We start from the raw sequence: 18055 nt of genomic DNA, 5'->3' as shown, positions 1-18055 counted from the left end.
ATTCTACCCTGATATCATACGAGGGTTAAGATTCAAAATATTGTGCACCGCTGGCCACTGCGTTCTCCCACATTTCAGGCAGTGCACTAATCCTGCGTTGAAAAAAACTTTTTAATTACACAAGTTTACAAAAAAAAAACTGTTTCTTCATATTGAACCAAACCTCTATGACCATTCACCATTTCTTCATTTATTCATAGATTTTCTTCATTAGTAACTAGATTTGTTTGTAAAAGAACAAGCTTTATTAGCACACTGTAGGAATTTGACGCAGAACCTGTTAGTTTTTTAATTTTTCTCCTGCTAGAATTTGATTTTTTTCATAAAAGAACTTGAATGATTAATTAATTTATCAGAAACTATCAGTCCTATCAGACCTTTCATTTGTTGCATCAGTTTGTTAAATAGGTTCATGAGATATAAGTGACTATGTGAAACCATCTTTTGTTTTAAGCTGAATAACGGTAAATTGAAAATATATCGAGAACGTATCCATAGAATAAAAAATTAACTAGATTTTTGGAATCAGCGGGCTATTCTACATACAAGTTGTATAATGGCGTCTGGAGAACAAAAACCAAATTAAAATTTGTGACTCAGCGTTATTATTATAACTTATTACTTAATTAATAGTTGTTTTCACTTTTTAATTTGGAATAATTCGGATATGTATTTTTATTTTTTTCTTATTTTTCCAACAACCATTTATATAAAAAATACTAATCACAGCAATACAAACATACGTATGTAGTAGGTACATATGTATGTAGTGATACAGCACTTGATGCGCAAGAGACTGTCATGTTGTTCAAATACGACAGAAAGTATGTCTCCCATGTAAAATATACTTAAATCGAAATTCCGTATGCTTTCAGAACCAATTTTCATTCCAACTATGTATGTCACGGTTTCTTTTTTTCATTCACATTGAGCTTATTTTAGAATTTACATGCAGGCATTTCTATACATTTAACAAAGTGGGTATATGTATCCACATAGTACATGTACATATATGTATGTAAATATGTTGGCATAGAGTGCTGTCACATACAACGCTCGTCTAATATGCTATTATCTGCAATGTTTGTAGCCCTTATTATTGCTTTTGTTATTATAAATAATCAGTCGGCGTTGCAGACAGAAAAATGCGGGTAAAATTTCACAAACAGGATGAACTACATACATATGTGTGTATATATAGCTTATACTGAACGTGAGTATGTTTGCCTGAATGTAATTTTCATACAAATTTACACAAATATTTGCACATATTAGAATTCTTGTACCCTCATTTGTTTACATATTTGACAACAAAAAATTTGCCAATTTAATTTACAAACAAACAAATTATATGTATATGCATGTGTACTTGTACATACTACAAGTTCATATAATGTGCCATTTTCTATTTGATAAACACATTTGTAAGCACTTATGTACACAAACATTTATGTTTATGTGATTACATATCGCACGTTTGCTGCAAAAGTGTCATAACCCAAAAACTTGAAACTCGATAGAAACGGGTTTAGCTTACATACGCTGCCATGTCAAGTAGGGCACACTTTATATTGTAATGGACTATTTTTAATCAAAACAGCTTTGAAACGTTAATACAACATAGAAGAAGAGTTTTTATTAGTAATGGCATATTTAACTCAAAAAAATCTATTTTCTATTATGATACTCTTGCAGCAAAGGTACTATATATATGTACATTAGGGCGTCCCCGAACATAAGGAGTGATTTTTTGTGACAAAATTTAATATCAACTAAACAATCGGTGTGATAAACAGCTGGAGTTCCAAGTGTATGGAATATAATTGAATTTTTCAATGACTTTAAGGGAAACGAATTTCATTAAGGACACGTTTTTCTCTAAAAGGCGTTTTTTACATTAGTTAAGAGCTTAAAATACGCAAGCTTAAAAAATACTCGATCTTACAATCGCTCTTTAGTTTCAACAAATGCCACTAAGATAACTAGTGTTTAATTTTTAGACATTTAGAAAAATGTTGCCTAAGTATGTTGAGGTTTTAAGAAAACGAGACTTCCTACTTTGGTTCATTACTTCACTTGTAACTCTGCCGAATGTGCCTTGTTGTGACTTTCCATGGATGCCTGTGGATCCTGCCTTTTTCATTACCCCCGTCTGTAATGACTGGGGCACCCTAATGTATGTACAAACATAAGTATGCATGTAAGCTGCGATAAATGCATGTATGCATTTAACGTTTGCAATTTTTATTTTGTATTACTGGTAATTGCTTGCTTATAATAACATTATCGTCTGCTATAATTTCCAATTTTGCTATGTATGTATATCCTTTTATTTCTCAATATGTCTGTTGCTGCTGCTGTTGCTTTTGTTCTACAAACCTCAATAGCAAGCGCCAGAAAAGCAGGTCGATGACTTAATCGAATAATGCTGACGTATGTATGTACATATGTATGTACTTACTCCGTGCATATACAAGCGCAACATCCCTGCCGTAAAAAGCTTAGATAAATCAGTTCTCACATAGAATGAGTTGATGCCAAAACCTATCAGTAGGTACATTAACTTCGAAAAAAATTCGGTAAAGTTATTTCCGTCATTTATCTTTGAACTATCATGGTCGCACGTAAGTTAATTGGTCTATTCATCAATGCCAGCCATACTGTCGTAATAAAAACTATAGATTTCGGTTCGAAATACTGACTTATGTCGGTTTGTATGTAACAAAGTTAGCTAGTAGTGACGAACGTTGGCGGATTTGCTTATACCTCAGGGCCGTCGAGAGAAAACTCGGGTCCGAGACTGAAAAATCACGGACCCTGTACATAAATTGTATTAATTTTAAAGCCTGTGATCAATTGAGAGTTTCGATGTAGGATTTCTTAAATGTGTAGTGCCAAACACAATCAGCACGAATCGGAATATATGGCGGCCGCTGTGGTGTAGTGGCAAGCAGTGCCCGCTTCCACTCCGTAGCGCCTGGGTTCAAGTCCTGGTCAAAGCAACATCGAAAAAAAAAATATAGAAAAAAGGTTTTTTTCTTAACAGCGGTCGCCCTCGGCAGGCTTCTTATAAAAAATACAATCGCCGTTCGTAGTCGGCGTAAAATTGTAGGTCCCTCCTCTTTGTGTGACAACATCAAGGCGCACACCACAAATCGAAGTAGAAGCTCGGCCAAACACTAACATATGTGTAAGCGCCAATTTATTATTATTATTATAATATGCAAAATAGAAAACAAAATACTCGTATGCAGTTTAGCCAAAATGGTAGTATGGTCGGTTACATGTAGTAGCATTCTCTGTAGGGAAACCTTAATGTGGTATGCAAATTTTACTTTAAACACACATGCATTTTTATCTAAGTAAATGCAGTTATGCACAATGGGGTTGAGAATCGATATCGGATCTGCTTTTTAATTTGAAATATTAAAAGACTTAAATTTTTTAAGAATTTTTTAACCCTCGATGGGTATTGTGTTTATATAGTAGGCTAATGGTTTGTTCTTCTAAACGACGAGACATGTCCGATGAGTCCGATTTCGCTGTATGAGCAATATTAAAAAACCGAGTTTGAGTTTGAGTTGAGAGTCGTATTGGGATGAAAATTAATATATTTTCTTATTAATTACGGATTTGCAAATATATATATATATATATTTTTAACTTTGGGAATAAGACGAAATTCATTCTAAAATTGTTATATACATGAAGAAATTAATATTTTCGTGCATAATTAATACTAAGTGAAAATCTTCATTACTTTTAAATTACACTTTTAAGTTATCGCGTGCGAGTTACGCGTTACATACACAACTACGGATATATGTACTTATGTAAGTGGTTATGTTTGCATTTTACTATACCTTTTTTAGGTTTTCATTTTAATTTTCGTGGTCGAATCTTTTTCTTTATGCAAAACTGAAGATAATGTATTTTCTAAGATATGTAGGTGTACCACCCAGCATGCGGTTTTTCCAGGAAAAGCAAAATTTTTTGTTTTGCTTGTTGCTCTTTATATCTAAATGCGACAAATCGTGAACTCTATTCATTTTTTCTCAACAGTTGCTTTAGCGTGCTCAACTGCAAGCTTGTCAGACTTTTTTCAAACCCTGCGGAAGGAGACTTTCTTCTTTTTTGTGAACAAATTCTAATTAATACTTGCTCAAAAGAAACTTAGTTAAATGAAAGTATTGATGAACAATTGACTTCCAAAATAAATTTCTTGCTTTTTATGACGATGGCAAATATTTCCAGGCAAAACTTAGCCATCTAAAAATATCACAATAGCGTAAGTTGCAAGTTTTATATTTTTTTTTGAGTTCAATAACTATTTGTAATAATTCTTTAATGCTCTAAACTTTAATCTCGATTATATATTTACGCTCTTGCTGCTGGTACTTACTGGAAATGTTGTTGAAAGAAGTTTTTATTAACTGAAACTTTTAATTTTTTTTTAATAAATTCTACAATAAAAAATTAAAAAATCCCTTTGCATTTAAATGAAGCCCCATCGACATGCGTGATTCTAATGAATATAATGAAATAATTTAAGTACACTGTACATAGTACTATATAAGCAGGTAATCCTTAAATTCAAGGACATTTTATAATTTTCATTTCAACCACTCAAAATTGTTACTAAATACCACTGCCTCTTTATTGAGTACCCCAAAGCCATAGAAAATACAATTATTATGCGACAATAAATTCAAAATACCAAACGCAAATATTTCATGCGTCCGCACGCAGCCACAATCAACAAGCCTAAAGTACATATGTAAATATGTATTTATTTACGAGAATTGTCTGCGTATGTTCAACGGCATGTTCAAAAGTTTAAATATTTTTTCGTGTCACTAAGAGGCGACACAAGGTATGCGGCAAGCATCTGCAGACATTTAAATGTCAATAAATCAGCGAAATTCCTTGTGGTTGTTTACTGCCATACTTATTTATATATACGAGTACAAAGCTTGTGCGTCGCATTTGAGCGCCCATTTGGCGAAAGCAACTTCAAATTGCTGCTAACCTATTTGGCTCTGCTGCTTTCGGTGCAAAATTTGTTGGTTTTTTCGTGGAATAGCATGCGATCTTAAATGCTCCAGCACTTTCTCATGTTTTATATACTACCATAGAAATGAGATTTTTATTGCTTTTATGTACACACCAAAAACCTGAATGCCACAACAGGAAAACTCGATATGCGCAGGTGGTTAGGTGCTGCCGAAAAATGTGAAGTGGCTTAGTATGAAATGGTTGAAATGGGTTTTCTATCATTTCAGGCGCTGGGTGTTCCCATCCTGAGTAGACTAAGTATTTAAGGTTCCAAGCTTATTTTACAATTTAAAATTGCAAAAAGCCATAAAACAGTTTTACCAAATTTGATTTTAATTTATGGCAAGGTAAATACATACATAAAACAATATGGCTGTGTAAAATGACGTTGAGCAATACAATCATCAGATGTGGGAAGGACCTCTACCAGACGTTTGATACCAAATGAGGTTTCAGACGCGGAAACCTAGTGTGGTGTTATTTCTTTAATGAACAATGAATAAAATGTTGAAAAATACTAATGGTGTTTTCGTTTCTACCGAAGAATGTTACCTTCTCGTTGCCCTCTAAGTACAAACACTAAGAACTGGGCAATAAAAAGGCAACATTTTTTGTAGAAACGAAAACGCCATAATATTTGCTTGGAAAGGTAAAAAACCATTTTCCTATTGGGGATTGAAAAAGAAAAAAATTTCAATTGTGACTGCGGTTTAAAAACAACCGAATGTAAGTTATGGATCGCTATCATAAAAAAAAGCAAGGTATTTTATTGAATAGCTTGAATATTCTTTGTATTTGTCTCAAAATACTGATCCATGTTTATTATGAAAGTGTAGCTCGTTGTTTGACAAAAAATAATGTAAGTCAAAACTTCAAACTTTGTATAAAATTAAGAAAACATTACAAACTTGCATCTAAATTTTGAGCTTTTTAATTGGACTATTAGAAATATTCTAAGTATGCAGTTTTGTAGCCCCTTCGAGGTTTTTACTAGAAATGCAAGTTTGAAGTAGCTAGGGTTTACCGTTTATTTTTGGACATTTTTTTACGGAAGGTTTTGCGTATTTTCTCTATACGAAAAATTTTTCGAACATAGTTTTTGTGGATTAAAATGCATTTTGTTATACTAAAATTTAATGGGCTACAAAAAAAATTTAACATTTAAAAAGTTGCACACTTTGGTGATTATATCGCTCATTTGCTTCAATAGTGCCATAATCCAAAAACAATATAAATTTTGAGTTGAGTAGATATGCTGAAATTACCGCTAACTCTTCTTCTATGTTGTGTAAAAGTTGTAGGGCTGCGTCGATTACCAGTATCTCACTAGAACAAAATATATACTAATTTTTACTATGGGAGCAAATTAAAATTCAGAATTTTAAAGCCGTTTTTCTGATCGTTGATTTAATAAATACAAAATTTTTAACCTTGGAACAGTACTGATATTTTTAATACGTGAACACTAATTACTAGTCGAACTGACTAACATGTTTTTGGCACAGATTTTTTTTAGTTTGAAGTAACAATCGTCAAAAAATATTCCATAAGTTATTATCTTGATACCTTTCTAGTAAAAAAAAACCAAATTAATTCGGTTATGTTGTAGTTTAAATAATGAAATTTCAATTTTAAAAAATTTTCTAGAAACTTCCCCATAAAACATAAACTGTGTTACTCGAATCGACTAACATTAGTTTTCTAGGGTTAAGAAAATCAACGTAGCCAACATTTGCTAAAACGTATCTTCCTTATTTACATTTTCGCCACCATATGTACAATAGGGGGTCTAAAGTCGGAATTTAAATGATTTTACCTCCTAGAATTGTCCTATATCCATATTTGTTTATTTTGAAATCAAAAATATCGCTAATCAAAAATATCGCAAATATATCATTATTTTCCATGCACGTATTTCTTATGGAAAAAAAAAATGGAAACTGTTTGGAGTTTTCAAAAATCAACATTCAAGAGACTTCCAGTAATAACACTCAATTGCTTATTTATCCATATTTTAATATTAACTATTTTTATAAGCCCCCCAAAAACAGCAAAAAATCCCGAACATGAATCAAAATGAAACGTAAATAATATTATTATGAATAACTCGACTCTAGCGCCACCTGACGGGTCCAACTATGAATCTAAGCCATCCAGGGACCCACTAAAACATACTAAAAAATTTCCGTAAAATCTGTTTAGCTGTTTGAAGGAGTTTACTCACAAATGCACGTACATATAATAAACAAATATTGACATAGCGGTAAAGCTGCTGAGCGCGATATATTTTTTTTGCATCTGGGGAAATTACCCCAACTGCTCTCAAACTTAATTTGACAGAATCATTGGTGCTATTTTTAAGCGAACATTTAATCACAACAACAATGTCCTAGTTTGCAATAGAAGCAACAATAAAATTGAAATAAGAGGTATGCTTTGTTGGTTGCCTCCATCAATCAATCTTTACGTTAATATATCTATCTATTTCATGCCATTTTTTAAATTTTTAACTTCTTTTGAAATACCTTCAGAAGCGCATATTCAAATATTGGTAAAGTTCGAAATTATGCAAAAACAAATATTCACCCATAAAATAATGCATTTCATTTTAAAATTATTATCGCTTTTCCTTGTAATGTGTTTATTGGGTGAGGGTTAAATACCTACATATGTACATACTTATGTATATGTATGTATGTATGTGGGATACTGAAAACTACGAAAATTACGCGTCACTCATACGCCACCGCGACTGATGAAAAAGCCTACAAATTTGCGTTCGTACATATATATGTGCATATGTACTATCGAAGTATGTACATTAGGGTGGTTCTTAAATGTAGAAAGAAAAATTTTACACTAGATTTCCTAAGCCTCAACGCCTACGTCGATGCTACTGTAGGCGATATCGAGTCGAGATATCACATATAATTTTTGGCCTCGATTGGAGTCGGCTAAGGCTTGGCGCACAGGGATCAAAATTTAGATTACCCTATGAAAATGTCTTAACCGACTCCAATCGAGACCAAAATCTTTATATGAAATCTTCGACTTTAGTCATATCGATTTTGGGTAATAAATGAAAAAAATATTTTTAGTTTTTTGAGTCTCCAAGGAGCATCTGCCTTGGACCGCATTGCGACACGCCTTAACCATCTCCAATCCAAGGGTGAGACTGAAAATAAATCGCTCATTTGTTTTTTAAGGACCACCCTAATGTGAATGATTTCCTAATTTATGAAAAGCTGCTGAAATGAATTATAAAACAAAATGATTTGCAGCTTTCCAACTACATATGTGCATCTTAATGTCTATCAAGGAGATGTGCTTCTTCATATTCACCGCAAAAAACTTTTCTGCTAGAATCATCGACTACGCGCAATGAAATTAATAGACTGCAAAGTCGGCAGATACGTGACTTTCAAAAACATTAAAAAATTACATATTTACTGATGTAGGTATGTCTCCTAATAACTATGTATACTCGTACATAAAACATAGACACGTAATGCGGTGATGTCGCTTTAATGGTCTGAACTTAAGTAGCTGTGTTTGAGTGCATAAATCATTTGTTGCCTGCGGCAAATGAAGTAATACCGCATTACCTAATTTTTCAACAGCTGAGCGCAGCAAAAGAAAATTTATGTATCATCCTGCGTACTTGTTGTATATATGTACATACATATGTACATAAGTATTTACTTAGAGATATTTTACACCAAATTGAAAAATTCAGTAGATATGTGTTGCCGCAACTTGCATTTCAACTTTGGCACGTTTTCTTTTCACAGCTATTGAAGGTAACATATATTGGCTGCTACTAAGCAACAAAAATAAAAAAAGAGTACATGAATAAAGGAGAGGAAGCAAAGAAAATAAAAACTTAGAAATGAAAACGAAATGAAAAATTGTGCGATGAGATAAAAGAAATTTGAGTCATCGATGCTGGTGACCGCCGCAGGCCGCACTGCTATGTGGCGCGAACGACCGCTGTGTGGCATGCCACATTGCGCACGCCATAAAAAGCGCAATAAAAAATTGCACTTGCAGAAGTATATCTCAAACAACTTTCTTGCTCCACTTTTCGACATTTCATGAAAGCGCAATTTCTTAGCAGCGTTTTTTTTTGTCTTTTATCTTTTGTTTCATTTTAAGAATTCACTCTTCTCAAGATACTTTCTTTCTATCTTTCGTTTTTTAAACGCTGAGTAGCCGCAATGAAATAAAAAGTCACTAAAATATTGAATGCCAATACGTATGTACACTGCAATCGGCCAACCAGCCAAACGTTCGACCTACCGTCCGACCTGCAGTTGAAAAAAAAATAAAAAATCTGCCACAAAAATCCATGAAAAACCCAGGAATGTTATAAAAAACAAGTCGGTTGTGAAAAGTAGAATATTGCGAATATTGCCAGTTGGTTCTTACTGAACTAGTGTATGCAGCAGAGAATAGGAGAGACGAATAGAGTAGCACTGCACTTGAAGACAATGGGAAAAGTTTTGGCAACGCGGCATTAAAAAGACATTAAAGCGCAGCAAGCGAAGACATTCTCGAACAATGAAAGCCGAAGACTGCAGCTGCGCATAGCATGCGATTGATATAAAACTTAAAAATGTGAGAGCAAAGTAAAAAAATAAAAAAATTTACCAGTTATCTTAGCTGTACATTGAATTATAAGTGGCTTAGTAAAGTAGATCGCATTTTTGTTGGGTACTCAAAAAAAAAAAGGACGCATAAAATAAGATAATGGCTATGAACAAAGGCCAAAGCAATGAGTGTAGGGTGCAGTGGCTACTTATGCCTCGAAGTTTAAATGAGTGTGGCGGCCGAACAGTTTTAAGAAATTGGAGGTTGACTAAAAGTTAAAGTTGCGAATGAGTTACACAAATTTCCTAACAGAAACTTTTTCTCATGTTTCATCCTTAGGCACGACTACTAACATCAAGCGCCTAAATGCATGCTATGTACTGCTGCATGTGCGAAAATTTCCTCCGTTAAATTTATGAAATTTTTGTACATGCATTTCTCCACTTCTATGTAATAAAATTTCCTTAAGTTATTAATCTAAAGGCACTTCAAAGTATACTCGCCCTAGTCTTATGCATCCTCCGTGGCTTAGAACCATGCAGAAGTGGTAACAGTTCCCTCAATATCACAAAAATCGTTAATCGTACAGTTGATTACGTTTAATTAATTTTAATCGTTCATCACGATTAACATTTTAATCCTTAATTTTTAATCGTTAATCAGATTAATATTTTGCCAACCCAGATTTGATCACATAAAGTCTGAATCAGTACTGCAGCAAGATAAAAATTCGATGAAGAAACTGTCGTCGCTTGCGAATATGTTCCTGGAAAGGAACACCGCAAAAAAACTGTTGAGGTCATGGCAAATGCGAATGCATTTGGAGGTAAGATATATCGCATAAAAAGTTACTTTTGGCTGACCTTAGAACTTTTCAAGCGCCTTTATCGGAAACTTATCTGATTCTGGGAAAAAAATCAATGGGAACGTCTTAAAAAAATATATATTTCTTTTATTTATTTCATAGGTTTTCCTTTTTTTACAGAATATCATATTAAATAATATTTTTTTTTTCAATAAAAAGAAATTATGTAAAAATTTTAATTATAAAAAATAAATGAGGAGCATTTTGTAAAACCACGAATCTGGTCTATTATCGGAGCACTCACAAAACACTACATCAAAGTTATCTTCATAAGATTTAAGGCGTCCTTTTCACAAAATTATAGGCGAATAGGGGAGTCCGCACGGAGTCTTTGCGGATTATCAGCAGAAGCTTTCTGGGACTCCGAAATCACTCATTTAAGGAGTCCTAAAGGCACACTGTTTTCATATATATTGAAAAGGCACATTTTTCTGGCGGATATGCTCCTTTGGGACTCTTTTTGGAGCCTACCTAGGAGCATAAGCGCACCGCCCAGGGAGTCCTAATTGTGCACCCTGCTGGTTGGCTGGGTTTAATTTCTAAATCGCCATATTAGCTCATTTCAGTAATAGAAATATTTGTTGAAAATATATCTACATTTATATATGTTTATTCGAATATAAGTAAACAAAGTATTTTAATTTACTTATCCAAAAGATTGGATCTTCTTGCGGCGAGTTTTACCTTATTTCTTTTTTTTCAACTTGAAGCATACCTCGAAAGCAACAGACGCATGTTATGAAAAAATTAAAGCTAAAGAAAAAATAATAATTATATAGCCGACAAGCGAAGGAAAACTTGCTATAAAAACATAGACTTTGAAAGAAATAATATAAAATGCATTTGGTGCGCACACAAAATGTGGCATGCTGCACAAGAAAAATCCAATCAAATCGAATCGTATTATGTAACACTTGTTTGACTGCAGCAAGTGCATTGATAGCAATAATTGAATAGATAAATATAAAGCGACAGATATTACATATGGTCTTAATATGAATTTTATACTGGAAATATACATGCACGTACACATATTGAGCACACTTACGGTATGTAAGTACGTACTTGTGTGAAGAAATGTGTCTACCATATATTGAATGAAAACAAATGCATCAATATTTTTAAAAACAGCATACGGATCTAGAAAATCTAGGTATTTTTGCATCGTTTGAGTGGTCATTTATAAAACTCGGTTCAGTGGTACCGCACCTACAAGCTTCTAAAGTCGACACCTACGCAAACACATAAATAACCGGGGTACCCCTGTGTCCACTGGTTTTTATATGAGAAACTTAGCGAATAACAAGATGTCCATAGATTTCGTCGTTAAATTTTTATTAAAAATCTTTAAAAATACATGAATACATTTTGGATATGAAATTTAAATGGAAATATATTATTAAACCATGCAAGTTATTCCGGTCACTTTGCACCTTTGTTCCAGGCACATTGGTTTTTTGCTTCCTTTATGTTTCTTGTGCATAGAATAAGCAGAAATGTGCAGGTAGCAGCTTTCTCGATCCTTTTTATCCCCCTGCGCCTCGCAGTGGCAACAAATTGTAATTCTGCGTCTGGTTCTTACAGCTCAAGACTTCTAGGGCTGCTTTCTCCAACTCAACTTAACTTAGTTAAGCCAATTTTCTTGACTTAGTCATGAATAAGCTGTGCAAAACGTGTGCTAACTTTTGACTTAAGTCCAAAAAGTGGCTAAACTAAGTTGAGTTAGAAAAATCAGCCCCTAGTGTTTATACGAAGTAGCAACTGAACAACCATTCGAAAGCGAGCCAATCTGATGAGTCACACCCCCAGAAATGCGTTGTGCGCTGGGATTTGTACGCAAACGTATAAAAGAATACGAGTGAGAACCCGGTCGCCCAAATGGTCGTTCACCCTAGTCGACGTGCGCCTCGCCACAATGCGGCTCAAAGCGATGGTTTCGAACATCTGTTCCCGATACGATAATAAAATCGTGGTTGGTAATTTTGGTCCCTCCGTATGACGGAATCTCTGAGAACGGACGGAGACTGATCACGTTCGCTGGAGCGTGAAAATCATCCTTAGTGCTGCTTCTTCTTTTTCATCTTCGTTGACCGATTCACTGTCTCCAAAGGTTACTTTTAGTTATGCTTTTGTCGGAAATTCTTCTGCGTCATACATTTGGACATCTCTTACAATGGGCTCTTGCCCGTCCTCAGAAAAGAAATTTTCTCCTTCTTCCACAATAGTGTCAAAAAGAGAGCTAATGTACGTCTCGTCTTCTGCGGCACTCAATCTAGAAAAGAAAAGGCATTCAAAATTTTAGCTTGTTAAAACATTTAATTACCTACATCATGTTCTGTTAACTTTTATATGCACTGGGAGATAGATTGTCGTTGTATGTATTTTGAAGCCCATTTCTTCAAGTTATTTACATAAACGGCATTGATTTGAACCCACGACAATTACTATTATGCCTCTGAAATATTTAAACCTAGTAAGTGGACAAACGGCAACCCCGGTTATGTATTTACCTGTAATTTTTTGGTTATGTGTTCTACGGTTAGTATTGTCTTCTAATGTTAAGCCAAGATCGACTTAAATTTAATTGAGTCTTTAATTTATTTAGTAACAAGCAGTGCCCGTAAAGTTTTTTGACTCACTGTACGCTTGAATTCAATAGAAATTAGCTCAGCTGTCGCGTAACATTAAGCCGTACAAGAAAAAGTGGACCCAAACTTCATGCGCATGTAATATTTGTATAAAAATTAACGACCTTTAACCATATTTGCCCATTGCTGAACTCTAGGCTAACTAACTTTTCCAATCTACGACGAAAAAGGAATGCGCGCATTTGCAATGTATGTATAAATGTAGGTAAGTGCATATGTATGTATATTGCATTATACATTATAGGTCTATATATGAGGGCATGTATATAGTATTTGCACTCAATTGCAAATGGTTTTACTGTCAATTCACTTTAACCATTGATCGAAGGATTTGCCTAAGCTCTGACCTTTACTTCTACTCATCATCAAAAGGCTTCTGCTTGTGTCACTGCTACGTATTTGTAGGAACACGTTGTTAACTACGAAAGAGCATTCATTTGAAGCTTTTGTTCTAAGCTCAACTGCATTGGTATTCAACGAATGGGGGGTAATGTTTTATTGGGTTTAATACTAGCACATAAACACACATATACTCAACCATGATATATTCAGTAAATCAGCACAGCTACGGTACCATCAATTTAACGCTGTGTGGTTATCCACGTTACAACGTTAGTTAAGCGAATTGTTGAATTGGTCCGTTAATTTCAATTTTGTTATTATTGTTGTTGTTCATGCTATGTACAATTCTCGGTGATTAATGTCTAACTGGTAATGACGCTAATTATTCGCCACGGCAATACAATAACACATACATATGTATACTACGTAGATACATAACTATATACCTTTGTATTTCATTGGGTTACTTAATAAAAGTTTGTTTAATACAACGATATATTTCGAATAATTTGTGTATGTGCTGAAAATTCGCAATTGTAGAAAGTTTCTATTTGGAACATTAGGTAAATTATTAAATTCTTCTTAAAACTTTTGTAACAAACTAGATCGCCCTCACACACTTCGCTGAGTGTATGAAATTTCTGCGTGTAATTTATTTTAATAAAACTCAACATACTTAAACTACACCAAAAACAGAAGATTTTAAATTGTTTATATTGTGATACATACACATGTATTCAAACTACCAATACTACGCTTCTAAGGTATAAACAATTATATATCATTAGAAAGAAATTCTCATGCTGATGTTATGTTATGTTATGTTATCTTATGTTGTGGTATGTTATATTATGTTATGTAAAGTTTTGTTATGTTATGTTATGTTGTGATGTGTTGCTTTGTTTTGTGATACCTGGTGCTGTGTTTTGTTGTGTTGTGTTGTGTTTTATTGTTTTGTAATGTATTGTGTTGTGTTATGTTATATTATGTTATATTCTGTTACGGTTTTCAAGGCATTTCAGCTCAATTCACTTCAATCAACTCAATTAATATCAGCTCGGCTCAGCTCAGCCACCTAAACTCAACTGCCGTATCCATAAATTTTAGAACATTTTTGTTAATAAAATATTCTTATTAACAACAGCTAAATATTGCCTTTTTAGAATGTACCTATCGTTACCTTAGTATAGAGAGGCCCTATCTAACATCGTCGTTGAAATGCAAAAAACCGAAATTAACTAAAAATTTAAAATTCACGTTTTGATTGGTTATATAATTATGATTTCATCGAATTATAGGTAGGCGCATCGTTTTATGAAGCAAAAGGAAAATTGCGCATTAAAAACTAACCTTGAAAATCTTTAATTTCAGTGTCATATATTTTATGCAAATTTTAACCTTCCAAATTTTATTGAAAATGTGGAACTCTTTTTTTAGCATTTGTGTTTTCATAATAGGTAATTAAAAAGAGCGATGTGTTTGTGTGGCTAAAAATGAGAATTTATTTAAAGTAAACGCATTTCTGCGTAGGTATTTTTTGCGGTGTGAATGTGTAAAATTTACGCATACGAATATATCACAATTTCTTTATGAAATTTATAATACATACATACTACATATTTGCTTTGTGTAATTATCTTGAATGCGAAAAAAAATTTAAATTAGTTACAGTCATAACACCGCATACAAATATTTTGATAACAAAAAGTTTAAACTCGAATTTAAATGAAAAATTAATTTTTAATCTCTTATTTTGCGCACACTTCTCTCTTTATATTTACAGTTGCTTCACGTGATTCCTCCAGTGGTGGCAGCAGCAGCTCGAGCAACAGTGGCAGCAGTAATAGCGGTAGTAGTAGTAGTGGGAGTGGCGGTGGCAGTGGTGGCGGACAAACCAAATACCCGGTGCTCGTATTTGTACATGGCGAATCATATGAATGGAATAGCGGCAATCCATACGATGGCTCAGTATTGGCAAGCTTTGGTCAAATACTCGTCGTTACAATTAACTATCGCCTGGGCATATTAGGTTCGTATAATTAAAGTTAAAATCTTTAAATTGTCTGCCTTGAGACCGTTACAATGGTATTGATGCTAAGGGTGCTAGGTATAACCGAGTCGATAAACATACACAAATTGTGTCTACTGTGCCCTCAACTCATCACAAAATTTCATCCAGCCATAAAGGTGCTATAGTTTTTAGAATAGATCTCCGGTCATTGATGTCGTATGTAGCTCTTATTTCTCCACGGCCACAAACTCCAGGAGGAGGTGCAATGATGTATCTTTGGCTGACTCACAAAAGCGACATGGATCGCTTCTGTTCTATTAGCCTACAATTATCATACAAAATGACAATATAATGAATAGCCTCTATCGAATGCCCGAAAAGTCTTTCTGTAATTTTTATGGAACCCTTTTTAGGGGAATCTGACTACCTCTAGTTCTTATTAGTCCATCGGCGATGAAAGCCATACCAGTTGGGAAGTTATTTAGGTTTGTGAATCGAACCAATTCGGCAGGTTGTGCGATTTCAACCAAAGTCACCTTGAACTAATTTTTAATGGGATTAAAATTCGCTCGGTACTGAGTTACAGAACCTGCCTGAATATTCTTATACATAAAAGTTACCAAATTCTGCCGGTAGACGAAACCAAAACAACAATTTCTTAAGGCTCGCACTGAGCTTTTATTACATTTTTGCATTTCACTAATTTGGTGCCAAAACGTCCGAATTCATCTTCTCATAACTAATGGTTAGATTTGGCCGGTTGCGAGCCCCGTGAGGACCAATTGGAGACACCTTTAGGGATGCTGTTATTGAATATTTGATGAAGCATCTGAAAATGCGTCACATTTGTAGTAGAAAATTGTTTGATAATCTAAAAATAGATTAGGCTAAGTTAAATTATTGGTTGCCCCAGATAAGGGATGCAATTGAATAATTAAGAGATTGGCTTTGTGATACCATGAAAGCTATATGGAGAACATCAGTATAGTCAGAGAAATTGTGCGAGCAATCACCTAATAACGAATACGCTTATCTCAATGCCTGAGAGCTCGTCAGAGTTAGTCATAAACTGAATTCCAGTCACACAATGGGTCACCAGAACCCCCTCCAAGAGCGGGAGCTGAGGCGTTGCAAGCATAAGAAGCTCCATTAACAAGGCAGATCTTGCAATTGCGCATTTGTATCTTGGTTTGAGCCCAGCGCTCGATGAGCTTAGATGAAAACCAACCGTCCAACTGCGAACAAGAGTGAACCGCGGCACGACAGAGCTGTCCCCAGCTGCCTTACCAAGTCTTCAGCCACGCACTTTCCTGCTATTCCACTGTTACTTGGTACTCAAATGCGACTGGAACCTAAACATGGTTTTTTATTGATAGCTCTCGGCAAAAAACACCTCCATTAACCCTGCCTCCAAGTTTTTATCCGTCCGTGAAAAAGCTCACCGCTCCCTTCCTTCACTTGAGGAAATGTAGGAAGGGACGGCGCTTCTGGAAGCCATTACGGAGATGCAGTAATCTGTTTGTTCAAGGACGCAATCAAGGCCCTCCAGAAATCTAGCTTTCTGCCAGCAAAGCAATTCTCTGTGCTGGATCCAGTTGCTTAGCAAGTGTAACCACCAGACAAAGGCTCCGTAAATAAATATAGGTTTAGCTATGGTTTCATAGAGCCAATGAGTTACTTGGCTGAGAAATCACACCTCTCAGTGTCAGGCAACCGACGGCTTTCTTGCCATTTCATCAAAGTTGGGCTTACACTACAGCTTCCTATCCAGTATCAGACCTCAGTGTTTGACCTATCGGAGAGTTACAGATGAACAGCCCCAATCGCGGGAAGAGCTACACCGGTGCCCTTGTACATCCTACTAAATAAGACCTGTTCCGTCTTACAGAGTTGACTGCTAGGACGAAGTTGGACGCCTATCTACTTACCAAACTCAGGTAGCCTTGAGATGAAAAAGGTCGCATATACGATCAACCGGCAGCCGAGTTTCTCCAATTCCTTGAGAAGTTCATTTAAAACAGCAATCCCGAAGAGGAGGAAGAAACCACTTTCTTTCGGAGTACCCCTATTAACTCTACGCTGAGTGCATGCGCTCCCCCACCCCGTCAGGACAGTTTTGTCACGAAGTAAGCGCTAAATGAGTTCCAATAGGTTGGTTCCAACGCTCCGCTTGTGCAGTGAGCTTATTATTATCTCCAGAATAACCTTCTTGAAGACCACTCGATGTCGAAGGAGACCCCTATTTTATAACGAGCATGTTGAACTCTTGAAAAACAGTCACAAGGAATCCCCATTATGAAGTGCAGGTCAATCAGTCTCTTCAGGGTTTTCAGTAAAAACGAAGGCCGACTTATTGGCCTGAAGTCTTTAGGGAGCCATATATTTAGGAGCCAGTCAATTACACGACACCTCTACAGCTTTTTCCAGGTGCACATGTATAATGCCATTGGTTCGCGGAGACGAATTTATCGCCCATGCCAGTTGACGATAGTCCAGAAGGCCGGAGAATGAGGTACAACCCCCAGAAGGTAGCCCAATTGAGAT

General features: G+C 35.0%; 1 protein-coding gene across 1 annotated transcript in view; it reads left to right on the top strand.

Moving 5' to 3' along the window:
* LOC118741513 (neuroligin 4-like) overlaps positions 1–18055 on the top strand; it is a 74202-nt gene that overhangs the window by 49617 nt on the left and 6530 nt on the right. The window contains exon 3 of the mRNA XM_036473544.1: positions 15284–15529. Coding sequence (XP_036329437.1) covers positions 15284–15529 — 246 coding nt within the window. The remainder of the gene's footprint in view (positions 1–15283; positions 15530–18055) is intronic.

The sequence above is a fragment of the Rhagoletis pomonella genome, unplaced genomic scaffold, assembly GCF_013731165.1.
Source record: "Rhagoletis pomonella isolate Grant_MI unplaced genomic scaffold, Rhpom_1.0 Rhpom_scaffold_00001, whole genome shotgun sequence".
Lineage (NCBI taxonomy): Eukaryota > Metazoa > Arthropoda > Insecta > Diptera > Tephritidae > Rhagoletis > Rhagoletis pomonella.
Note: the sequence above shows the minus strand (reverse complement) of the source record. Positions and strands in the feature narration are given on the sequence as shown.